Below are 27,312 nucleotides of genomic sequence, written 5' to 3'. Positions count from 1 at the left end.
GAAGCCCCTTTTCAATTGTTAGGGTCTTGGGTTTTATCCTATTACACCTTTACATCCTCTTTCTGCTCTGTGAGCCCCAAGGTTAGGGTAGAGAAGAATGAGGGCAGGAGGCACCGTTTCTCATGTGTGAAGAAAAGATCAGAGCCTTTCATTAGTTTGAAATTTGTCCACCTGCATATTTTTAAGAATTCTCTTAGGAAAATAATGAGAATCTGAAATTTGGTGTGTCAATGAATGATAGATTCAGAGATAAGAACTTTTAAAACAGTGTTCCAGGCTCTGTAAATAGCTATTTTCTAAGAGGCCATTTTCTTTTTTTATTATTTTTATTATTTTATTTATTTATTTATTTATTTATTTATTTATTTATTTATTTTTTGGTTTTTTCCAAGACAGGGTTTCTCTGTATAGCCCTGGCTGTCCTGGAACTCACTCTGTAGACCAGGCTGGCCTCGAACTCAGAAATCCCGCCTGCCTCTGCCTCCCAGAGTGCTGGGATTACAGGCATGCGCCACCACCGCCCAGTTGCCATTTTCTTTCCTTTCCTTTCCTTTCCTTTCCTTTCCTTTCCTTTCCTTTCCTTTCCTTTCCTTTCCTTTCCTTTTTCCTTTCCTTTCCTCTTTCCTTTCCTTTCCTTTCCTTTCCTTTTTCCTTTCCTTTCCTTTCCTTTCCTTTTTCCTTTCCTTTCCTTTCCTTTCCTTTTTCCTTTCCTTTCCTTTCCTTTCTCCTTTCCTTTCCTTTCCTTTCCTTTTTCCTTTCCTTTCCTTTCCTTTTTCCTTTCCTTTTTCCTTTCCTTTTTCCTTTCCTTTTTCCTTTCCTTTTTCCTTTCCTTTTTCCTTTCCTTTCCTTTTTCCTTTCCTTTTTCCTTTCCTTTCTCCTTTCCTTTTTCCTTTCCTTTTTCCTTTCCTTTTTCCTTTCCTTTTTCCTTTCCTTTCCTTTCCTTTTTCCTTTCCTTTTTCCTTTCCTTTCCTTTCCTTAAGGATTTGGGGTCTTTAATAGGCACCACAGCTAACTACACCATGAAAATTAAACGAGCTGAGAAACAGGCTTCTAAATTTTCTGTTTCTCTTTTTTTCATTTTTTAAAATTTATTTCATGTATATGAGTACACTGTAGCTGTCTTCAGACACACCAGAAGAGGGCATCGGATCTCATGACAGATGGTTGTGAGCCACCATGTGATTTCTGGGAATTGAACTCAGGACCTTTAGAAGAGCAGTCTGTGCCCTTAACCCCTGGGCCATCTCTCCAGCACCCCCACCCCCACCATTTTCTTAAAACAAAACAAAACAAAATGTCAATTAATAGTATTAGCAAATAAGGAATTGACTAAGAGAAATAAAAGTTACAGCAATCAAATATTATAGTTACATGTTTAGAGTTTTTAATCCTGAGATTTACTTGTTTACAGTAATAAATCTTTCATAGAGACCAGTATTAATCTATATTGTCTCAATTTAAGAAACCCCAGGTAGTATACTTATAATACCAGTATTAGAGAAGTTGGGAGATTAGTAGTTCAGTGTCAACCTCTGCTACATAGTGAAGCCAGCATGAGCTACATGAGACCCTGCCCCTCTCCCCTCCCCCCCAAATCAGATTAATTTGTCTGTTTTCATTTGGTGATATTTGATTAGCATTATATCTCTTAGTTTATATTTGGGATAGATTGTCTTCAAACTCCAGAGGTTCCTCCTGCCTTTGCCTTTAGGATGCTGAAATTAAAGTAGGTATGTGCCATATATCCAGTAAATAATTCATTGTTTAGCTCAAGAATTTGAGTTAAAAATTTATACAATCAGCTGAGCGGTGGTGGCGCATGCCTGTAATCCCAGCACTCTGGGAGGCAGAGGCAGGCGGATTTTTGAGTTCGAGGCCAGCCTGGTCTACAGAGTGAGTTCCAGGACAGCCAGGGCTACACAGAGAAACCCTGTCTCCAAAAAGCCAAAAAAAAAATTTATAGAATCTATGTCTGCCTGCAAGGATGACTACTAGTTTGAGGGCAGCCTGGGTTACTTAAGAGTGTCTTTGTCTCAAAAAACAAACAAACAAACAAGCAAACAAACAAATAATAGCAATAAAAAGATAACCAAAGAATTAATTAAACTATAGGTTTTATAATTCAGTGGAAAAAACTTAATAACCAGTATACAATTCATTGTTTTCATAAAATTGGTATTTTACTTTGAATAATTACATTAGTATTTATTTTGCAAGTGTGTGTATGCAGGATCTTTTTAGCCCCAGGTGAGCTTCCAATTCTCTATATAGACAAGCCTAGCTTGGCCAGATTCCCCTGCATCTGCCTCTCAGTTCTGGAATTACAAGTTTGTCTTTTTTAGAAGCAGCATAGCCTTTAATACCTAAGACATCTTTTAAAAAATGTGTATAGGTAGCTACACTCATAAAAAATGTGCAATAGAATCTGTTGAGGCCCAGAGAGATGGTAAAGTGATTGAAGACCTGAGTTCAGATTTGCAGTGGCACATTTCTATAGCCCTGGCCCTGGGCTCACAAAGACAGGGGGATTGCTCAGAGGCTCCATGTGCAGCCAGTGTAGTCAAAACCAGCAAGTTGTCAGGTTCAGTTTAGAAAAAAAAAAAACTCAAAAATAAATAAATAAATAAATAAATAAATAAATAAATAAATAAATAAATAAGGTGAAGTGATTGAGGAAGATAATCCTGTTATCAATGGCTGCTGTCCATATATTCCCACACGAGTGAATGTATCTCCCCTCACCCCAGTACATCATACATATTCGGTCCTTAACAGAAGCCAAAGACTTTTTCTTTGTTTGTTTTTTGTTTTTGTATTTGAAATTCTCTTTGACATCCTTGGTTTGTGAAATTCTTAAGCCCTACACAACTTCAACCAACCACTTTATGGGTTTTTACTCTTGATCAGTTTTGAAGAGGCCTACCCATTCCCCAAATTTCTTGACATCAACCTTAATTAGATTTGGTTCTAAGCATAAAGGGCCTCCACCAACTTGACATACATAGGTTCATCACAACTGTATGTTAACACACAGAGGTTGGCTTTGGCTCTTGTCTAAGCCTTTAAAAACTTTGACAAATCATGCTCTTGTGGATGAGGACCGTCTTCAGCCTCTGATGAAGCAATGTTAACATCCATCACATCTCCAGCCACGCTGCCTTCCTCAGCCACAGTGGGGAGCTATTGAGAAAGATAGTTCTAAAGGCACCGCCATGGAAAGGGTCAGAGTGTGTGTTATTTAAGTTTGTAATTTTGTGGGCTGGAGAGATGATTCAGTGGGTAGGAGCACTGACTGCTCTTCCAAAGGTCATGAGTTCAAATTCCAGCATCCACATGGTGGCTCACAACCATCTGTAAAGAGATCTGACTCCCTCTTCTGGCTATCTGAAGATAGCTACAGTGTACTTACATGTAATAAACAAACAAATAAATAAATAAATATTTTTTTAAGTTTAATTTTGTAAAACATCTACAATATAAATTTTTTGAAAGAATCTTACTAGGTAGTTCTTTGAATTCTATGCTATTGCACTTAACAAATTCCAAGTAGCTAACATATTTCCTATATTGAAGCAGCCTGTTGAGTGAATGTTACCTATACTATAGGAAAGGACAGTAGAAAATCAAGGGTCTGTAATCAGAGAACAGCTGTTTTAATTCACTTTAGACCTATTAGTCATCTAAATTAAAACCATAGGAATTTGGGTAGTGGTGAGGCATATCTTTATGGATCTCTGAGTTTGAGGCCAACCTGGTCAAAAACAGAGAAATTCTGTCTCAGGAATTTGTCTAATTAGCCATCTGACATCCTAGCATAAACCTGTTATTGGGAGGCAGAGATAGGAGAATCTCAAATTCAAGGCCAGTTTACATCTAGGACTGTTAAACAATAAAAACAAGAACTGACATGTAACTCAGTGGTCCAGTTTATACATAGCATTTACATGAATCTAAGATTAATATTCGGTACCAAAAATGAAAACAGAGCAATAGAAAGACATAGGAAGGAGGGGAGAGATGTTAGAATTGTACTGAACAGTGTGTATATCATTGAATGTAATTACATCTCAATTCTTCTAGCTCCAATAACCTTTTGCCTTCCTTAATGAGGTTCTTTTATTCCTTGATGTATGCTAGGACAGAATTCCTTAAGCCTTTTTTAACTCCTATCCGTGATAGACTGAAGAGAATTTTTTTTATTTAACCTTATATAGGTAGATACATAAACAAATTACATATACTAAGTGCAAATATTTACTGATAACTCAAATTTATTTTAAGGCTATTTTATATTTTAGTTCAGTAGAGGGCTTATTTAGTATGCTCAAAGCCCTGGGTTTAATCCCCTACACTACATAAACTGGGCATAGTGGCATATTCCTGTAATCCCACAATTTTGGAGGTGGAGTTCAAGGGATTAGAAATTCAAGCTCACCCTTGTCATACAATGAGTTTGAGGCTAGCTTGGGCTACATACAATAAGACATCTCTCTCTCTTTCAAAAAATATGATAGTTTTGCAAAGTTAAAAAATGTCTTTTTTGTTTTTGTTTTTTGTTTTTGTTTTTTGTTTTTTGTTTTTTCAAGACAGGGTTTCTCTGTGTAGCCCTGGCTGTCCTGGAACTCACTCTGTAGATCAGGCTGGCATCAAACTCAGAAATCCACCTGCCTCTGCCCTCCCAAGTGCTAGGATTAAAGGCGTGCGCCACCACCACCCAGCTTAAAAAAAAAAGTTTTTAAACTGTGTTTTATTCACAGAAATAGCAATCTGTTTCAGCATTCTTTTTTTTAATTGTTTATTTATTTTATGAATTGAGTACACCATAGCATCGGCTCACATTACAGATGGTTGTGAGCCACCATGTGGTTGCTAGGAATTGAACTCAGGACCTCTGGAAGAGTAGTCAGTGCTCTTAACCGCTGAGCCATCTCTCCAGCCCCTCAGTATTAATTTTTGAAATAGGTCTTAGAGGTCTGCATGCCTTTGTCTCTTGAACTCTGAACTCCAGTTGTTTTGTTGAAACCCTTTCACACTGTATCAGGCTGGCCTAGGATTCACTATGTAGCCCAGGCAGGGATTTAACTCATAGCAGTTCTGCCTCAGCCTCTAAATGCTGGGATTATAGGAACTGACCACCACACTGAGTTGATTACTTTTTAAAGGGGTATATAAGGAAGTATGTGGCCATTGAAGTGACAGAAAATTAAAGATAGGGATGTGAGGGGTGGGGGCCAGGGGGTGTTGTTTGTGCTTTGTTCAGATTTGTTCAGAATATGTCTCCTACTTCTTAATATTTGGGTAAAGGCACAGCCAAAATTTAAAGACAGACATAAAACAAACACATAAAAGAGTATTCTGGCTTATGGATTAGATTGCATTTATAAACATTAAAATAAATTGGTGAATATGAGTTAACCAAAGTTTTGAGTAAAAAATTTTCTTACATTAATAATTAAAAATGTAAAGTTTATCTTACATTGATTATTGTAGCATATAAACTTATTTTGGGTGGGAAAAGTACATGTGGGAAATTGAAACTGTTTTAAACATGTAAATTGATCATTCCTACAATTTTTGGCTTTTGTTTTTTTTGTAAAGTAATCTGGATTGCTTATTTTATATGCTGGGATGCTAGTTGTTTTTCTATTAATACACTTAACTTGCATTCTAGCTTCGCCATTCAGAGACAGGCATCGTGTGGTGGGTTGTGTGACAGTGTCTGTCAGTAGTGAAGACAAATAGTACCAGAGACACTTGACCCATCCAATCTCACCCAGGGTCTAGGTCGGTCTCGTTTTCAGACTTCTTCATAAGTCTTATTTTTTCTTTCTTTCTTTCTTTCTTCCTTCCTTCCTTCCTTCCTTTTTTTTTTTTTTTTTTGTTTTTGTTTTTAAATAGTGGACTGATACTGATTAAAACTAAACCTGTTTGTAAAGTTTTAAACTTTACATTAGTGTTAGAATAAGAAGAAATGTAGAAAATGAAGGTTGGCATGTAAGGTGTTGACAAAGCAGGTTTGCAGCCACTTTGTGTCTTTCACGTTTCAGTTATTGGCAACATAAATGTTCTTAAATTTTTTTCTGAGTGTCTTTCTTCTATGATCTGAAAATATGTTCTTATAAAGTGACTTTTATCAGATAAAAATGTTTAGTTTTGAATTCATTGTTACCAGTAAGACAAATATTACTCCTCAAGAAGAACGGCCAAGTCTCAGTAAGTTTTAGATCAGAAACTGTACCAAGTGCCTTTGTTGGTTTTTAGGAGTATTTCTGGGTAGGAAGGCGCCTCCTTCTCTGTTCCACTATTGGCTCACACAGCACACTACAGAAGTTCATGTGACCTTTTAGGTAATTTGACTATTGCAGATAATTGAAATATATAAATACATGTCTACATTTAATTGTTAGTGTCAGATCTGAACTCAGGGTCTTAGTTAAATACCATTTGTGAAATGTGTTTTATTTGTTTTGAGGACCTTAAAGAATAGTTCTGATTTGAGAACTTTCTATGAGTATTATTAGATCCAGACAAAATATATGCTCTTTTTAACGTCATTTTAAGCACTAAAATGTTATGGTCGTTAAATAACTTGTAGTTGACATGACCCACCTAGAACTAATATCTTCATTTTAAAGTTTAGTTTAAGCAAGGAATATGTAAAATACTCATAGGTTTCTCTATGTGATAAAACTTAAAATCCAGTATTTAGTTAGTTAGTTTTACATTTTGTTTTGTTTTGAGGCAGAGGCTCACTATGTAACCCTTGCTGTCCTGGGACTCACTCTGTAGTTTGTCTCCCAATCACTGGGACTAAAGGCATGCACCACCACCATGTTCTGGCATATTATCTGACAATTATTTTATCCCAAGTACTTTGAAAATTCATAATGGGCTTTAGTGATATGTCAGTTCTCTTTGTTGTGAAGTAGGAAGTGAAGCCAGGGCCTCATGAGTGGTAAGCATTGCTTTGCCACTAAACTATAATCTTAATGCCCCTTCATCAATAATTAAAAGAAGCCGTACAGGCCCAGTGAGATGATTCAGTAAGTAGAGAAACTTGCCACCACACCTGACAACTTGAGTTGGATCCCTGGACCAACTCACACAATTTGTCATGTGACCTATACATATACACAATGGCATGTGAGCATACACATAGCACAGCACATACAAAACAAGTAAATAGATAAATGAATATAACAAAATAAACCTTAACTTTAAGAAGAAAAAGCCAGCAGGGCGGTGATGCACACTCCTTTAATCCGAGCATTTGGGAGGCAGAGGCAGGTAGATTTCTGAGTTCGAGGCTAACCTGGTCTACAGAGTGAGTTCCAGGACAGCCAGAGCTACACAGAGTAAAAACCTGTCTCGAAAAACCAAAAAAAAAAAAAAGAAAGAAAGAAAGAAAGAAAGAAAAGAAAAAGAAGAAGAAGCCATGTGTCCAGTTTGTCATGGCTGACATTTAATTTGCGAAGAATAGAATTATAGGTATGTTGTTGATGTTTCTCTTTTTTTTGTTGTATTTTTATTGGTTTTTTGTGTGTGTGTGTGTGTGTGTGTGTGTGTGTGTGTGTGTGTTTTGAGAAACATTCTATATTGCCCTGGCTGTCCTTGAACTCACAGAGACCGACCTATTTCTGTCTCTGCCTCTGCCTCTACCTCTGCCTTCCAAGTTTTGAGATTAAAGGCATATACAGCTTCATCCACATTCCCTTCAATTTTACATTTTAAAATTAATATATTCTTCTGATATTATAAATTTTCACTAGTTATTTATGAACTGGTTTCAGTTTTCCCGTTGGTTTGAGATATTCTTTGTGGTCACAGAAAGTGTTGCAGAAAATAGTTAGCAGATATAAATTAAATTAAATTCAATATAGTTATTTTATAAAAGAAAATAAAAAATGTGTTTACATGCTACTTAGATGAGAAAATAGTTTTCAGAAAAACTTCCATTATAAAAGATGGTTAAGAGACTCAAGGAACAAATAAAATTATATAGTTAATCATGGAAATACCTTGTAACTATTTTGCTCTATAAAGAAATAAAAGCAGAGTGCTCTTCTAGCAGAGCAGTGTTTGATTCCAAGCATTCACATAGTGGCCGGTAACAATCTGTAACTCCAGTTTCATACAATACAATGTCATGTTATGGCTTCTGTAGGCACTTCAGGCACATAGTACAATGACATTCATATGGCCAAAACAACCATACATTTAAAATAAAAATAAATCTTTTTAAAAGAAATAAAAACATTAAAATACTTTTATTTGGGGGTTTCTGTATTTTTAATACGCAGCAGTTAGTTTAACAGAGACTGAATATTCCTGACATAAAAATAGAGACTTCGCGCTGAAAACAGGTTAGGGAAGTAGGTACCATGTTTTGTTCATACAAACATAAATAAAAATGAATATCCAAGGCCAGGATACACACCTGCAATTTTAGCACTCAGGAGAATGCGGCAAGAAGAGTGTATGAATACAAGGCCAACTAGCACTATAAAGCAGGACCTTGCCTCAAAAAAACAAGCAGCAGGTGGGTGGTGACACATTCATTTAATCCCATCACTGAAGAGGCAGAGCAGGAAGGTCTCTGAATTCCAGGCCAGCCAGAGATACATGGTAACTGCTTCAAACACATCATACCCCCTCCAAATATATACATACATATATACACACATATATGTACATACACACATATACATACAGTATTTTATTATCACTTCAGTTCTATAGAATGCCAATTAATGCCAATTTCTTGTGGGGTGTTTTTATTTGCTTATTTGGTGTTTTGTTTTGATTATATGATTTAAAAGATCTTTAAAAGTAATTTAAGTATATTTATTAGTATTCCCAGAAATAATTCTGTATTACTTTTCTGGGAAATCTTGAAATTGACAGGTTAGTGTTTAGAAATCTAAAATGTCCTTGATATTGTTTCTATATTTTAATGAAGTAATATTAGAAAATTTTTCATGGTAAATTTAGGATTAAGATAAATAAGTAATTGTCATGCACACACATACACACACACACACACACACACACACACACACATTAGGAAAGACTATTGTAGTATTCTCTGGGGAAAGGGCAAATAGCTATCTCTAAACTCTCAGTACCTGTATCAGGTACTGCTGCTGTAATGGTATACAATCTAAGCATTTCACATTTTAAGAACTAAATCCTTTATAAATCTCTAACCCTAGTTATTGCCATTCTAACTTTATAGAATTCAATATTCATCTGACTGCTTATAATTAAACTTCCCATGATTCTCTCCTTAAGTTCAATTATTTTACTAGTACAGCAACTCACAGAACTCAGCAAACACTTACTGGTTCATAATAAATAGTACATTAAAGCATAGAAATGAATAGACCAATGAGGTAATGCACAGGAGAAGATGTAGACACCTTGGCCTCCAGTGGGAGTTTGACTGTGCCTCATTTTTGGCATGTGGTGTTTTTGTTCACCTTCCTACTACACACTTGAATTAAGTTTGTTTGAATTTTTATATTGAAATTATTTATTTATTTATTTATTTATTTATTTATTGGGTTTTTTTTTTTGATTTGTTTTTTTCAAGACAGGGTTTCTCTGTATAGCCCTGGCTGTCCTGGAAATCACTCTGTAGACCAGGCTGGCCTCGAACTCAGAAATCCACCTGCCTCTGCCTCTCAGAGTGCTGGGATTACAGGCGTGCGCCACCACCACCCTGCTGAAAATTTTTTTTAAAGAGGCTTCATTATATAGATATAATTGATTAAATCATTGGCTGTTGTTTTTCAACCTAAATTCCAGCTCCTCTACTCCTTGGGACATGGTTGCTTCTTGCGGAAACCAGCCCCCTTCCCCCATCTTCTGTTATTTAGCAACTTCGCCCAAATTGCCTTACCAATACAGTCTCAGGTGTTTGAAATGTGCTTATTATAGATTAAAACCAAAATAAAATACGAAAGACCCTGTCCAAAAATAAATAAATAAAACCAGTCCTTCACCCTTATCACTATGAAGCAGAAGACCAAAATTTTAACCACAGATACTTATTGCTCTATTCAACCTAGGAAGTTGCTAGGAGCTGTAAGCTGAGAACTCTGGATCAAATATATATTTATATTTATGTTTACATTTATCATTGGCAGGGAACCCTGAGATGTTTGTATTCTGTATTCTCATGTGCATTGTACTTGGACTCAGAAAGGAGGGGTTGGGGAAGTGCTTTATAGAAATACAAGTTCACAGCATTCATTTTGCATGCTTTGTGTGAGCCACTGCAAATAATGCATGCTATCTACTAGTATTTCTCTGAAAATTAAGAATATAGACACACACAAGCACAAATTTTAGTTTCATTTTGGCCAATAGTTGGAACAGACGGAGGAACATTAGATATATCTTTTCTGTTTTGTCCAAAATGATCATTGTAATGTTTTCCAAAGAAAAAAAGAAAAAGCTATATTTAAACCCAAAGTGGCTACAAATCAGCTCCTAAACTGTCATTGGCATTAGCATCTAGATTTTGTAGTTTTTACAGATCTTTAAAAATATTTATTTACTAAGAAAACATTGCATTAGTGCATGATACAAATTTGATAAATTTTTCTTTAAATTGGAATGCAGTTTAAAAGTGACTGAATTTTCTAATTTCAGCTACTGCATTTGACAAGAATACAAACTAAAAAGTGGAACTGGTATTATCTATTCCTTCAGGTTCTTTGACTTATGGTAGTTAGGAGAAAAAAACAGAGTGTGGATCACATTATAGATGGCTAACATGATTTCAACCTTGTGCTCTTCAACCTTAGCAACAATGAGAATTTTTTGTTATTTCAAGTAATTTACATATTTTGATAACGTGCTTTCAGTTGGGTTCAGTTTTTTTATAACACAGCTTTTTATTATCCAAACACAGACTTTCTTACATTTTTGGCCCTATAATTGACAATGAATATTATGATTTCAATAACTTGAATTTTTATTGTGCAGTTTTAATACTGTGGCATAAATGGTTGAAGATACAAATTAAATTTAAGCATTACCAATTTTTACTTATGTGTACATTATATCTTGACCATGATAAAATAGTATTAGTGAAATTATAGATAACTTCCAGCCTAAACAATGTTGTACGGCTGAGGCAGTGCATTTAAGGACTAAAGTAGCAGTATTCTCAGCTACTGTTGCTGCTAGTTTGCTGCACAGTCTGGTCTACAGAGAGTTACTTAAGTCTGCTTTTTGTGTGTGTTGATAAATGATTTAACTTAAAATATTTTTATAGGAATTCTGACATTCTAGAAAATTTCATGCCTAAGTTTTTGTTAGGCTTTGGACAAAGATTTACTATTCACTACTATCCTGGAAAATGACCTGATAGTCACAGTTGAGCAGGCCTTTTAAAGAGAAGTAAGGGACAGGGATAGCCAAGTTTTGAGCACATGAAACTTGATAGGACAGATCCATCTAGCAGCCACCCTGGTTTGGCTTTTTATTCACTCTTAAAGGACAGATTTTTTGTTACTTGCGGATTTGATGTGCTATTTCCAACTTTGAGATTTTCAGTGGCCAATCTGTAAGCAAGCCTGGGCCACACCAAGCCTTTCTCACCTTTATTCTCATGGATTTTACAGTCACTTCTAGCGATGGTACCAGTTCCATTTTGCCCCCAGTTCAGTTGATTAGCTATATTTTTTCTCTATTTATTTTTCATTTTATAATTGGTATCTGGAATAATCAGCAGCTCTTTTCTCATTTATTTTCTCATATTTTTATTCCAGGATTTGCCTCTGAAGCAGGGAGTGTCTGCATTAAAAATGACCTGTAGTTCTCTGCTTCATAGGTTAGAAACTTATTTTAATATTTTGTGGCTAAGCACAGTCCCACTTTTCAAATTCTATAATGAATTATTTAATTGGCATTGAATATGGACCACAAACATATGTTTCATATTGGGGTTTTCTGTATTACTTTAAATGATTAAAATTCAACAGAACGTTCAGCTGAGGCAATAAAAGCTTTATTCTTGCTTTACAGCTTAAAACACTAAATTAGATTTTTAAAAAATCTATCAATTATAACAAAAGTAAAATAATGCTATTTGAGCATTTTTCAAAAATTATATTTCTAGGCTTTATATTGCTTAAAGCATTTATATTCTAAAACTTGACCAAATTCCAATTATTCATTTTGGGGAAAGCAATCAGTTGACAAATCACATTTTCATTGGGACTGCTAGCCAGCCTAGGTGAAACATGTATAGTGTATTTACTCTTGGATTATACACCGCAGATGCTTCTTCAGCTCCCTCCTCTTCCTCCATGGGCGGTGCTTGCAGCTCCTTTACCACCTCTTCCAGCCCTACCATTTATTCTACCTCAGTCACCGACAGCAAGGCTATGCAAGTGGAGAGCTGCTCCTCAGCCGTGGGGGTAAGTAACAGAGGGGTAAGTGAAAAGCAGTTAACCGGTAACACAGTCCAGCAGCATCCATCAACCCCGAAGAGGCACACAGTTTTGTACATCTCACCACCACCTGAGGACTTGCTGGATAACAGTCGGATGTCCTGCCAGGATGAGGGGTGTGGATTGGAATCTGAGCAGAGCTGCAGTATGTGGATGGAGGATTCCCCCTCCAACTTCAGTAACATGAGCACCAGTTCCTACAATGATAACACTGAGGTACCTCGTAAATCACGAAAACGAAATCCAAAGCAGAGGCCGGGGGTCAAACGACGAGATTGTGAAGAATCTAATATGGATATATTTGATGCCGACAGTGCCAAAGCACCTCACTATGTGCTTTCTCAGCTTACCACGGACAACAAAGGCAACTCAAAAGCTGGAAATGGGTTGGTATCCACATTTTTTAAAGTTCTATCACCATTATGCAAAACAAAAATAAATCATTCCCAAATTTTCTTAATTCTCAGCTCAAGTTTGCATATAAAGCAAAAAATGCTAATTTATCCTTGAAGTACTGAGAATTTTAACTTAAAATAATCAAATTTTATTAGAAAATAATATAAAAATAGCAGTAGATTACAGCAAAGGAATTTTATTATGCGTATGCTTAGGTATGATAGAAAAGATAATCTGTTTTGAAATAACTTAAACTTCAAATGAACTTATATTTTAAAAGTATTTTAAAATCTTTACCTGCAGAAATAAGGAATAGTATAATGATGCTAGCTAAAACACCTTAAATGTTCTCCAGAAGCTGATTTGCTCTTCTAGCAGTTTGTTTCATGGGCCATTCCCTTACATTTTTCAGAGAATTTTACATTTTATTTTTGTTTTTCATCTCTACTTGATGAAAATGAGAAAACAAAAGAGAAGAGTCAATTCTCATTTAGGTTCATGTGCTTGAATTTTTTTTTCTTTGATATAGTGTGCCAATTTAGGACTTTTAAAAAAATTATTACTCTTTCCCCCCCCCCCATTCTGTTTCTTATTTGAAGGATAATGAAACAGGATTGTGGTACACATTTGAGCTTTCTGTTCATCTGTGCCATTGGTGCACTATTCCATGCTATAATAGATTAATATGATATACTTTAGGATTCCTTTAGTTTTTTGGTGTTTCATGGGGGTTTGGGGTTTTTGTCTGTTTTGGGATTTTTTTTTGGTTTTGTTTTTTCTTTTTGTTTGTTTGGTTGTTTGGTTGGTTTTTTTTTTTTTTTTTTTTTTTTTTTTTGAGATAGGGTTTCTCTGTATATATAGCCCTAGATGTCCTGGAACTTGCTTTGTAGACCAGGCTGGCCTCTTGAACTCAGAAATCACCTACCTCTGCCTCCCGAGTGCTGGGATTAAAGGTGTGCACCACAATTGCCTGACTTAGGATTCCTTTAGTATTTTAATTGTAATATTTAGTTGCTAGACTTTTGAAAGTAAAATTTTCTACAGTATATTCAATAAAATTTAACTCATTAGATTTTGAGAATTAGTTTTTGAAGAGGCACTGAGTGTGACTCTTTAGGTGATCCAAGATCATTTGCAATTTCTTCCCGTCACAAAAGAAATAGCCTGAAAGCTTAGATTGGTGTACTTTGTGATGACATCTTTGATTGGTTACATTAAAAAATCCATCTCAGTATTTATAAAGATTAAATTTGTCCTTAAATATTTCCTGTGTACATTTTAAATCAGTAAGTCTATGCTCAAATGTCTGAAACCCTAAAATGAAACTCGTGTCCTTATAGTCTAACCTGAAAATTAGTTTGGAAAAAAAATAGCCTACTCTTTTTTTTTTTTAATGCTTTCATTAAAACTTCTTTAGAATGCTATAGTTAAATAATTAAATGCTTTACAGTTTCAAAAGGTCTAGATTAGGCAATTTCCAAAAGAAAACAAGATACAGCCTTTCCTAATATGTCACAGATTAATACTCCGAAACTCTAGAAAAGATTATTTATTCAAAGAAAATGAAGATTAAGACTCTGAAATGTGCTGAACACCCCAGTCACATAAAGAAGTGTGACTGGTAGTACAGATCGGAAGGTGTGTGTGTGGCAGTAAATATATGTGGGCTTATTTGGGCTGCAGTGGAAAGGGTCTTTTTTTTACAAAGTTACAGTGGAAGATATTTTCCTATTTGTACTGAAATAGTTATTAAAGTTTTCAGTTAAGAACAGTAAAGTTTTGACTTGGGGATAGTCAAACAGTGATTTACTGTTGCTGATTAAAGAGATTTCTTGACCTACATCTTTTCTGCTTCTGCTTTTGTATGATAGATATATCTTAGAAATGATTTGAGGTTACCAGGGAAAGTATAATGACATTGGTCAAGACAAAACTTTCATGAAATAATTCATGAAGCAGAAACTCCATCAAGCAGCAGAAGAAATGTCCATCTTCTTAGGTAATGGAAAATTATTTAACAATAGTATATGGAAATGATAAAGAAGTTTAAAATTTGAATTTATAAGATCTATTGAGGAAAAGATGAAACCAAATGTAAAATACACTGATAACCTACCATTCTTAAACAACCTTCAGTACTAGCTAATTTCCTCTTTTTTTTTTTTAACCATGAGAAAGATGTTAGAAACATGAAGTTTTGAAATATTTTGACAGATAAGTTATAAACTCTTCAATATGATATGATACAATTTGAAGTTTATATAATGCTAAATATTTATTAAATGAACTTGTGATTTGTTGCATTTATTTTCATTATGCCTGAAGTCTTAATAACTGATGAACAGAAAGATGATTATTTTTACAACCAAAAGTTAGGGTTTATTAAGGAAACATCATTTTTAAAGCTTCTTTGTATGTCAGTATTGCTGACCATATCAATCTTAAATTCTTCATTAATGTCATGGGAACCAGCAGCCCTATTTCTTTTAATGTTCTAGAAGTTTAGATATGATATATGGTTATGGAAGTCAATTTAGGCCTTTTTGTAGTTAAAATTATTTTTTGACAGAAAACCTGGAGGAATATCTAGCACAATAGAACGTGAATGTCATTCTAAGACTTCTATAGAATGTGCCACACAATACATTATCTATGGTAGTTGTCATTTAGATGTAAGACTCCAGTGATGAGATCTCTTTCTAACATAAGGAAGCCCTGGCTTTGATACCCAGCCCTGCAAAAATAAATCAACTAATCCCCATGTAATGAATTGCTGTTTTCTTGCCTTTTCTGAAGCTGTTTTATCTTAACAATTTATAAATCGAATTACTACTTTTCTAAGAATTAGTTGATGGCTTCATTATTTTATATGTCTGTAGATAAAAATATACATTTTCCCACGTTTACATTTAAACTTAGAGAATAAAGAGATTTTTAGAATATAGTTTCAGAGCCAGGCATGGTGGGTGGTAAACTCATGTAAGCCCAGCACTTGGGAAGCTGAGGCTATGGGTGTGTGAGAGGGAGGTCAGCCTGTCCTGTAGTGAGTTCTGGGTCACTTTGGGCTATGTGGTAAGAATCCCCATCTCCAAAACCCCAGCAGGAACATTTTCAGTATGTTAGGAATTAAATTTCATTCCTTTTGGTCTTTTTAATGTATATGTATATATATTTTTAGCATATATATATGTGTGTTATATATATATATGCATATAATATATATACCAACTCACTCAAAAACATTTATTTCAAATAAGATACTTGTTTTACAGGAATCATTTTGATTTACTCTCAAAATATTAGCTTGATTAGTATAAATAAAAGTCTCACTTGATGAAATAAGTTGTCATGGCATTCAAGTTTTCTTAGTACTTCAGTATCAAAAATTTTCATTTTTATTATGATCAATACATATGAATTACAAGTATTTGGGAAAAATACAAGAAAGTAAGTAAATAACCCATAATTTAGTCAGTCATGTAAATTGCTATTGTCATTACACTATAATTTCTTTTAGTTCCTATATATATATACATGTGGGAGATATTTTTACATATGCTTTTTTTTTTTTTGCTTTGGTAATAAGATGAATTCAAAACAGATTATTATGGAATCTCATGTGTAAGAAATTGTACACTCTCCAATACAAACATTTAAATTCACTCAGAATTCTAAAAAGAAAAATATTATTTCCCCATTATTCCACTTCAGCGCAATACATTGATTCATAGATTAGTCCTCTAGGAACTTTAAAATGACTTACACAACAGGTTATCTCTGACTTAACTGTGTCAGACTTAGGTGAATGGTTTTTCTAGTTCAAGTAAGGTCTGGTCCTGCCCTTCTTACCATTATAAAAACTCTTTTCCCTCTCTGCTCTCCGTGTCTGTTTCTTCTTCCCGTTTGCCTTCATCGGCAAGTATCTCACATGCATTTGCCCTGTCAGTCCCCAGGAGTCCTATATCAGTTACCAGTGCTGTCCTTTCCTCTGTATTTCGTCCCTGTCCTAAGACGTCCTTTCACCTGAATGACTGCCTACCTTCCCTTTGCTCTTAGGACTGAGGCAACAGCTTGGTCACAACTGGATTGGTAAATTTTAAGGCCAGGTTTAAAGCTATTCTTCTGTTTTTAAAATCATAATATTCCTCTAGGGATTTGGTTTCCTTGCTGTAAGTAAAAAAAAGTATAATAGGCCCTGACTTTTCAAGAACATACATGGTTAATTTTAAATCTATTTCATGCTACTAGGGAAGGGGATTATTCTGCTTATTTTCATAAGGTCTTTGCATTACATTAGCTACTTTATAGAAGTCCTAAAAACTGTTTTGGATATTGTATTATAAAAAAAAAGAAATGCTTAAATTAACACAGTTTTAGATGGACATTTGCTTAGGTAGATGGGACAACAGGAGGGTCTGCACCTCAAGGCCATTCTCATCTATACAACAGGTTGAAGACAGTTTGGGATATATGAGACCCTGTCTCCAAGAAACAACAAAACAAAATTTTCACAATTAAAAAACAAAACCAAGTAGAATTACCAGTACTATAGAGCTCAGATTATAAGATTTTTACTTTAATCATTTAACCAGTCACAGATAAAAGTAGTCTTAAAAAAAATTCACACTGATTATTTACTAAATCTTGTTTCCCAATAAAAATTGAATCACTGATCTTTTTATTATAAATTTCTCATTTTGATTTACTGAGAAAGCAGTCCAAAAGAATATATTACATGTACCTTCACTGTTAAATCTTTTAGGTAGTTTTTGCTAATTCCTTTTTTTTCTTTTGTTTTTCAAGTCTGATTAAAAAGTAACCATAATTAGTCTTTTAGCTTTATGTGACTGATATGCATAAATTTTACATTTTATTTTACTGAATTGCAAAGTGAGGAAACAATAATTATTACACTGTCTTTCTCCTGCCACCCAACTATATTTTTCCTCTTTCCTGTCCTGCTTTCTCTTTCATGACATGTTGTTACACTTAGTTCAAAAATATTTTAAAGGTACTTTGGTTAAAGGATGTTTCTTCCTCCTTTAGGCTGGGTTCTATTTTATCCATAGGCTAAGCAGTTGTTTCAGTGTTATTGCCTTTCTGATTCTTCCTTTATCTAAGATAGTTTTTATAGAGGACTGTTTTTGATATTTCCTTCATGTTGTGCTTTGGATTCTCAGAACATTGGACAGCCAAAAGGGAACTGGAGTAAAGAAGAGCCCTATGTTGTGTGGACAGTATCCGGTTAAAAGTGAGGGGAAGGAGCTGAAGATAGTGGTACAACCTGAAACCCAACACCGAGCCCGGTACCTGACAGAGGGCAGCCGAGGCTCTGTGAAAGATAGAACACAGCAAGGCTTTCCTACAGTGAAGGTACTCATTTTATTTAGTAATGGATGAAAACTGGCCCTGGAGGTAACTTTGTAGTAGGTGAAGGTTTATCCCCAGAACCTGGTCGGTGGTAGGAGAAGAGAACTGGCTCTACATGGTTATCCTGACCACCACACAACCACACCATGGCACATATATGCCCCACATACATGTTCCCCATGCATAACCATTAAATACATGTAAAAAGAATACTTCTCTATGAGATGAATTTCCTTCAACTTTACTAATTATTTTAATCTCAGGAAAAGCTTCTGAAATAGAAGGGTAGAATTATTAGCTTAGTATAATAGAAAACAAATGTCGAATTGGACCATAAGCCTAGTAGTACTTAGATAACATTTTGAATTGTTTATTTATCTGGTTGATTTTGTTTTTCTGAGATATATTTCACTATGACTCAGGATAACCAGGAACTCAGTATGTAGTCCATGCCAGTCTTGAATTCATGGCAAGCCTCCTGAGTGCTTGAATTTTAGATGTGAGCCAGAATGTCTGGATAAATTTTATTTTGAGAGATGAAAGTATATTCTGAAAAGAAAAAAGTATCTGCAGGTCATTAATTTTCCTCCTTTGTTTAATGGTAATAGTAGATTTGTCCAAAAATGCATTATTAAGAAAAAATTTTGTTTTGTTCTGTTTTGTTTTGTTTGAGACAGGGTTTCTCTATATAGCCCTGGCTGTCCTGGAACTCACTCTGTAGACCAGGCTGGCCTCGAACTCAGAAATCCGCCTGCCTCTGCCTCCCAGAGTGCTGGGATTACAGGTGTGCGCCACCACTGCCCGGAAAACAAAAAATTTTAAAATAAATGCAAAGAAACATAGTAGAAATTATTAAGAACTTCACCAGGCATGGTGGCGCATGCTTTTAATGCCAGCATTTAGGAAGCAGAGACAGGCAGCTCTAATATAAATTAGAGGCCAATCATAGTCTTCATAGAGAGCATAGCGAACTCCAGGCTAGCCAGAACTACATGGTGAGCACTTGTCTTAAAACATAAAAACATGGAAATAAGTTTTTTCACTTGGTTTTTCGAGACAGGGTTTCTTGCCCTGGCTATCCTGGAACTTACTTGTAGACTAGGCCCACCTCGAATTCAGAAATCTACCTGCCTCTGCTTCCCAAGCACTGGGATTAAAGGTGTGTGTCACTACTGCTCAGCTAGGAAAATAAGATTTTTAAAATTGTCAGAATTACCTTTTCAGAACTCTAACTTAAAGTAAAATTTTCTTGGTACTTTAATTATAAAGAATTGTTGTTTGAAAATAGAAAAAAATGCAGACAAACGTGAACTGCCATTCATCTTGTACTTAAATGAAATCATGATTGAAACTCGGGATTGGGAAATGTGTCTTTGAGCATTTGTTCCTGTCTTACCACACTAATCCATCTGCAACCAATCCCTCAAGTCCAGTAACAGCCTCAAGACAAGTAACAGGCAAGAACAAAATTCAAGTTTTGTTTTGTGTATATTTAGTTGGATATTTTCATAGGTTTTTTTTTTTTTTTGGTTTTTTTTTGTTTTGTTTTGTTTTTGTTTTTTTTCGAGACAGGGTTTCTCTGTATAGCCCTGGCTGTCCTGGAACTTACTCTGTAGACCAGTCTGGCCTTTAAGTCAGAAATTCGCCTGCCTCTGCCTCCCAAGTGCTGGGATTACAGGCGTGCGCCACCACGCCCGGCGCATTTTCATAGTTTTTAGTCAGTATTTTTAATCTGATAGCCTGCCTTTACATTGTGCTCTGTCTAAGTACTTAACATTTACATATATTATTGGTTAACTGTGAAAGGGAATAGATAACTGTCCTCAACAGGCCACTTGTTCATGCACTCGGCAGATACTTGTTCCCTTTTACGTGCTGAGACCAGCCCAAGAATTGCCGACTAGTTCTGTAGTAACTACATTTCCATTAACACTTTACATGTTCTCTGCTAAACGATTACATAATCCATCTGTAGAAGGAGATCACAGTGGATATACACTTCCTTGTTTCTTTAATTATTTGCCTGATTATGATAATCTCTGCACAAATATGCTAATATAATGGAATAGAAAAGATGTGACTTTTTTGTCATTTTTTTTCTTGCATCCTTTATTGACAGCTTCAATGTGTTTAAGATATATCAAGAACCAAAATTTAAACATTTTCTATTATAACTATTCTGAATATGAACTATCATTTATTTATTAGAGTTTTGTTAGAGGGCTATAATGATCACATATCCAAGCACTTCTGACCATAGATATTGTTCTGGCCCAGGATTTTTTTTCTTTTTTTTTTTTTTTAAAGATTTATTCATTTATTTATTATATGTAAGTACACTGTAGCTGACTTCAGACACACCAGAAGAGGGCATCAGATCTCATTACAGATGGTTGTGAGCCACCATGTGGTTGCTGGGATTTGAACTCAGGACCTTCAGAAGAGCAGTCAGTGCTCTTAACCGCTGAGCCAGCCATCTCTCTAGCCCCCTGGCCCAGAATTTAATGATCCAGTCTCTGAACTCCATTTTCCTATCATTTGTATGGCTGCATATTTTTCTCCTCAAACTGCTTAAGTAGTAAAATTTATCATATATATTCTCATTGATGATGAAGATGTTGCCATTAATACAATCCAGTGGTGGTAACAGATCCTGAGTAATCTATATACTGTCTGGGCAGTTGTGTATCCATTCCCATCTTATACAAATAGGTTATGTGACAGTTTAGCATTAGCACATCTAAATAATTAAAATGTAGTTATTGTAGAACTAATACCGTAGTTTTCTGTAAAGACCCAGTTTTTGTTTAATTTTTGCTGTGAACCTAGCCTTTAATTGAGCCATCTCTCCAGTGATCCCCAAACCCCCCACTTCTTTTTCATTTTTTATGTTGAACTCACAGATATCCACCTGCCTCTGCTGTAATTAAAGGTGCATGCCACCACACCTGACACCAGTTTTTCTTTATAATGTTTGGACTGGGTGTGTGACTTGGGCAGAGTACTAGCCTAGCATTTTCAAGCTCCTAGGTTCAGTCAAAAAAGGAAGGAAGGAGTCGGGCAGTGCTTGTGCATGCCCTTAATCCCAGCACTCTGGGAGGCAGAGGCAGGTGGATTTCTGATTTCGAGGCCAGCCTGGTCTATAGAGTGAGTTCCAGGACAGCCAGGGCTATATGGAGAAACCCTGTCTCAAAAAAACAAAATAAAATTTAATAAATAAATAAATAAAAGGAAGGAAGGAAAAGGAAAGTTTTTACCTATTTTCCTTTATGTTTAAATTATTTTTCCATTCAGTTTTAAATACAGGATTTGATTTTGAATGTTTAGTTCATAATGAGTTTATTTGAAATGCTAACTGGTGTTCATGGTGCATGTTATCTGTTTCCAGCTGGAAGGTCATAATGAACCAGTGGTACTGCAGGTATTTGTGGGCAATGATTCTGGTCGAGTAAAGCCACATGGATTCTATCAGGCCTGTAGAGTAACTGGGCGAAATACAACTCCCTGCAAAGAAGTGGACATTGAAGGTACCACTGTTATAGAAGTCGGTCTTGATCCTAGCAACAACATGACACTGGCGTGAGTACTTAATAAAATCCTCCCTCCTATGTATTTATTTATGTATTTATGTATTTATTTATTTATTTATTTTTGGTTGTTTAAGATTTATTTATTATGTATACAGCATTCTGCCTGCATACATGACTGCAGGTCAAAAGAGGGTACCAGATCTCACTATAGATGGTTGTGAGCCACCATGTGGTTGCTGGGAATTGAACTCAAGACCTTTGGAAGAGGAGACAGTGCTCTTAACCACTGAGCTATCTCTCCAGCCCCCCACCCCCTTTTTTTTTAAACAAAGTTTTATAAGTTACTTTGACTAGCCTAGAACCCTTTGTGTAGACCAGGCTAGCCTCAAATTCACATAGATCTGTCACCTGAATGCTAGGATTAAAGATGTGGTCCATTGTACCTGGCAACTTTTTATATTTTTTTATATTTATTTGTTTATTGAGTTTTTGTTGTTTTGGAGTTTCTTTTGTTTTATATATAGGCTTTTTGTTTTATAGATAGGCTCTTTCTACATTGCCTTCCCTGTCCTGGAACTACTGTGTAGACTCTGGACCACCCTCTGTCTCCTGAGTCCTGGGATTTAGGGTGTGCACCACCACGCCAGACTCTTAGCAATTTTTTTTTAAGATTTATTTATTATTACATGTAAGTGCACTGTAGCTATCTTTAGACACACCTTAAGAGGGCATCAGATCTCATTATGGATGGTTGTAAGCCACCATGTGATTGCTGGGATTTGAACTTAGGACCTCTGGAAGAACAGTCAGTGCTCTTACCCCTGAGCCATCTCGCCAGCCCAGCAAATTTTAAAATAGATTTATTTTACTTATGTGTATGTGTGTATCCCTATGTTAGTTTCTGTTCATTCTGTGTATACTGTTGCCCACAGAGACAAGAGGAAGATATTGGATCTCCTGGAACTAGAATGACTAACCTACATAGCTGCTCGTAACCCAACCAAGCAGCAAGTACTCTTAACCTCCGAGCCATCTCTCTTAGCTCCCAAGAATTTTTTTATTATATTATGCTTTTATGATAATCATGAAAATATTGGGTTTCTCTGTGTAGCCCTGGCTATCCTGGAACTTAACTCTGTAGACCAGAATGACCTCAAATTTATAGAGATATACCTGCCCCTACCTTTTGAGTGCTGGGATTAAAGGTTTGCACTACCACCGCAGGCTGATTTTTAAGGGCCTTATTAAACTGTTTTAAATAGAACAATTTGTTCCTTTAAAAAGGTTCCTACAGTAAATAAAATCTTTAAAAAAAAAAAAAAAAAAAAGCTAGAGAGATGGCTCAGCAGTTAAGAGCACTGACTGCTCTTCCAGAGGTCCTGAGTTCAAATCCCAGCAAGCACATGGTGGCTCCTAACCATCTGTAATGAGATCCGATACCCTCTTCTAGGGTGTCTAAAGACAGCTACCGTGTATCCATATACATAAAATAAATAAAATCTTTAAAAAAAAAAAAAAGGGTCCTACAGGACTACAGAGATGGCTCAGCCGTTTAAGGCTAGGATCACTCCAAAAAGACAAAAGGGCTTCTTCCAGAATGGTGGCAGACTGAGTTAGTTGCATTCATGTTTTACTTTCCTAAAGAATCCCCAAGGCAGGGAAATGAAGGCCAAAGAACATGCTGGCTTTTTTAGAAGATAATACCAAGACTTACTTATTCAAAATTTTAATATTAATACTAAAAATAAATTGCCTAGCAGGGGTCTGGGGGTACAGCTTAGTTGGTATAGGACTTGTCTAGTATGAATAAAGCCCTAGGTTGGGCCCCAGCGCCACATGACTATGTGTGCTGGTGCATGTGAGAGTACTGAGTTACAAAAGGTTGTCTTCCGAGCCCCACACATGCCTTGCTGTGCATGTCCCCAACAATGGATGAATGAATGATATTTTAAAGATTCTACAAATAATGACTATTATATTATTTGCTTGTTTGTTTTGAAACAGACTCTCAAAAATTAAAAAAGACAGATAGACAGGGTCTGTTTAGTTCTGGCTATTCTGGATTTTCCCGTTTAGACCATGATGGCCTTGAACTCCCAGAGATCTTTCTGCCTCTACCTTCTGAATGTTGGGATAAAAGGTGGTGTGTACTGTCATAAGCAGTGAACTACAATTTTGATGTTTATCTTTCCAGGGTTTTTTTGGTTTTGTTTTTGACAAAATTGAGATATTAATTATTTTGTAATCTGCTTTTTAGTTAATTTAGGAATGTTTTACAATTTCATTAACTATTACTATTTTTTAATACCTAAGTAACATTCTACTGTAGGAAGTAGTTGCTAATTTAAAAAAAAAACCATAAACCATTCTGTTTTTTTAAAACATTTTGCTTTATGTGTATGGAAGTTTTGTCTGTATGTTTGTGCTCTACTTACATGCCTGGTACCCACAGAGACTAGAAGAGTGTGTCACATCTTCTGGAACTGGAGTTATAGACAATTATGACCTTTCATAGGTACTGAGCCAGGGTCCTCTGGAAGAGCAACCAGTACTCTTACCTGCTGAACCATCTCTCTACCCCCTTTCTCTTTTAATATCTGAATTAGCTGCAGAAAGAAAGTCTTTTTATTTTTAAAGCATCAGAATACAGAATAGGGACTAGAGAGATAGTTTATCAGTTAAGAATACTCATGATGGTTCCAGAAGACAAGGGTTTTAGATCCCAGCACCTACAAGGCAGCTTACAATTGACTTTAATTCTAATTCCAAGAGATCTGATGCCCTTCTTTAGCTCCAGGGACACCAGACACACATGTGGTACACAGACACACATGCAAGCAAATATACACGTAAAATTAATCAGTCAATTATTAATATATGATAAATACATATAGTATGTACTTTTTTTTCAAGATAAAGTCTCACTATGCAGCCCGGCTGTCCTGGAACTCACTATGTTGACCAGACCAGGCTCAAAATTCAGATCCTCGTGCTTCTGCCTCCTGAGTTCTGGGATTAAAGGCATGGAGCACCATGCCTGGAAAAAATAAATATTTTTTAAAAACACAGAATAAGTCTTATTCTTATATTCATATCATAGGCTACTACTCATGTTCATATTTTTTAAAGATTTATTTATTTTATCTATGTGAGTACACTGTTGTTCTCTTCAGATGCAGCAGAAAAAGGCATTGGATCCCATTACAGATGGTTGTGAGCCACCATGTGGTTGCTGGGATTTGAACTCACAGCCTTCAGAAGAGCAGTCAGTGCTCTTAACTGCTGAGCCATCTCTCCAGCCCTTTTCTTTTCTTAAACAGGATTTCTGTGTGTAACAGCTCTGACTATCTGGAACTCATTCTGTAGACTAGAACTCACAGAAATCCACCTGCCTCTGCCTCCTGAGTACCGGGATTGAAGGTGTGCACCACCTTCAGTCTGGCCAAGAATCAGCCTTTTTAAAAAGGAAACTTGTCATAAAATGTTGACTATTGCCAGGTGATGGCCTTTAATCCCAGCACTCAGGAAGCAGAGGCAGGTGGATCTCTCTGTGTGTTTGAAGCCAGCCTGTTGTACAGAGACAAGGCCACACAAAGAAACCCTGTTTCAGGGGTGGAAAAACATTATACTGTTTATACAACAACTGTGTCACTTGGTATATTTTCTCTGTTTTAGGGTGGACTGTGTAGGAATATTGAAGCTGAGGAATGCCGATGTTGAAGCCAGAATTGGAATTGCTGGTTCTAAGAAAAAGAGTACTCGTGCCAGATTGGTTTTTCGAGTTAATATCACAAGGAAAGATGGCTCTACTCTGACACTGCAGACACCTTCTTCTCCCATTTTATGCAGTAAGTAAGAAAATATGAAGATGGTAGATATATGAAGAGTTCTTAAGTTTATCATGTCAATTTTCCAGATATCTGTAAGTTTTAATGTCTTATACTTCAGCTTATATGATCATGTTGAACTTGAAACATCTTAAAAGCTGTAGCCAAGAATTCACAAGTGGCAAGCACTTATGCTCCTAACCACTTGGAGCACTAAGGCATGAGGATACTGTGAATCCAGGAGATAAAGTCTAGGCTGGAGAAAACAGCAAATCTCTGTCTCCTTGACCAAAAACAAAGTTGTAGTCAGCTGGGTATGGTAGCACAGACTCCAATCTTATGGACTAGGAGTAGAAACAAGAAGACTACCAAGAGTGTAGGCCAGCCTGTTCTGAAAGACAAGGTCTGTCTCAGAGAAACTAACAAAAAATAGTTGTGTTATTTTTTAGGCAAAACTAAAGATGATCTTGGGAGGTAGGTGCAAAAGGATCAGTAGTGCAAATCATCCTTGGCAACATAGTGAGGTTAAGGACAGCCTGGGCTACTGGAAATCCATCTCAGAATATAGAAATACTAAAATACAGGGGAAAGATACTTAGTACTTATAGTTTCCTGTTTTTATCATATACTGATTTTAAAAGTAATTTAAGGTCTGGAGAGTTGGCTCATAAGTTAAGAGCATTGGTTGATCTTCTAGAGGACCTAAATTTGATTCCTAACACCCAGGCAGCTTACAATTTTCTGTAATTTCAGTCCTGGGGAATCTGTTGCACTGTTCCATCTCCATGGGCACTGCATATGTGTGGTGCAAATATACATTCAGGCAAATCACATAAAATTAAATTTAAAAAAAATTAAAAATTTAAATTATTTGAGGGCTGTCAAGATGGCTCAACAAGTAAAAGCACTTTTTGCCAAACCATCATCTGAGTTGGATCCTTAGAACCCACATGGTAGAGAGGACTGATTCCTATAGGCGTGATGCACATACACTGAATAAATAAACCTTAATGTAACTTTTAAAATATTTTATGTAATTTGACCTGGATTGGTTTCTGAGCAAATAAGTCCTTTAAATAGGATGCCAGTCGCCAAGTTCCGGGGTTTCCGAGAGTCTCTACCATGAGCTGTTGGAATACTAAAGTAAAATGAATGGACCTTTAATAATTAAGAAAAGAAAAAATTGTCCCATTTACTGCTTGAAATAAATAAAAACTATAAAAGTAACAGGCATATAACACTATCATCCAACTTAAAGGCATATTTTCACTTGTTTTCTTTCTATACTAAAGTTAGGGGTAGGAGTTAGATTTCTCATTCACAAGCATTGTGCTGTTCAACAACAACTTGTAACAAGAAATGTAGCTTTCTTTTCTTAATTATTAAAGGTCCATTTATTTTATACTTATGTGCACATATGTTTTACCTACATGTATGTTTGTGCACCATGTATATGCCCAGTGTCTGCAGAGGTTAGAAGGGGACATCAGATCCCCTGGAACTAGAATTACTATTATGTGTCATAATGTGGGTGCTGGGAATCAGACCTGGAGCTCTATAAGAACAGTCAGTGCTGTTAACTGCTTAGCCATCACTCTAGCCTTGAGAATTTTTGTTTTTGTTTTTGTTTTTGTTTTGAGTAGGGCTTCTCCATGTAGCCCTGGCTGTCCTGGAACTTGCTCTTAGACCAGGCTGGCCTCTGCCTCTGATTAAAGGTGTATGCTG

General features: G+C 35.8%; 1 protein-coding gene across 8 annotated transcripts in view; it reads left to right on the top strand.

Moving 5' to 3' along the window:
- The window catches only part of Nfat5 (nuclear factor of activated T cells 5), an 86,937-nt gene that overhangs the window by 31,937 nt on the left and 27,688 nt on the right, over nucleotides 1-27,312 (top strand). For 3 of the 8 annotated variants that reach the window (XM_052167241.1, XM_052167239.1, XM_052167238.1), the window contains 4 exons: nucleotides 12,292-12,850; nucleotides 18,041-18,233; nucleotides 21,619-21,809; nucleotides 25,436-25,608. In XM_052167241.1, the coding sequence (XP_052023201.1) occupies nucleotides 12,292-12,850; nucleotides 18,041-18,233; nucleotides 21,619-21,809; nucleotides 25,436-25,608 (1,116 nt within the window). Of the gene's footprint in view, nucleotides 1-11,780; nucleotides 11,843-12,291; nucleotides 12,851-18,040; nucleotides 18,234-21,618; nucleotides 21,810-25,435; nucleotides 25,609-27,312 lie in introns of those variants that run through there. The other 5 variants (XM_052167242.1, XM_052167244.1, XM_052167243.1 and 2 more) reach the window with 5 other exon arrangements.

The sequence above is a fragment of the Apodemus sylvaticus genome, chromosome 21, assembly GCF_947179515.1.
Source record: "Apodemus sylvaticus chromosome 21, mApoSyl1.1, whole genome shotgun sequence".
In the NCBI taxonomy this organism is placed as follows: Eukaryota; Metazoa; Chordata; class Mammalia; order Rodentia; family Muridae; genus Apodemus; species Apodemus sylvaticus.
This window is presented reverse-complemented; position numbering and strand designations above follow the sequence as displayed.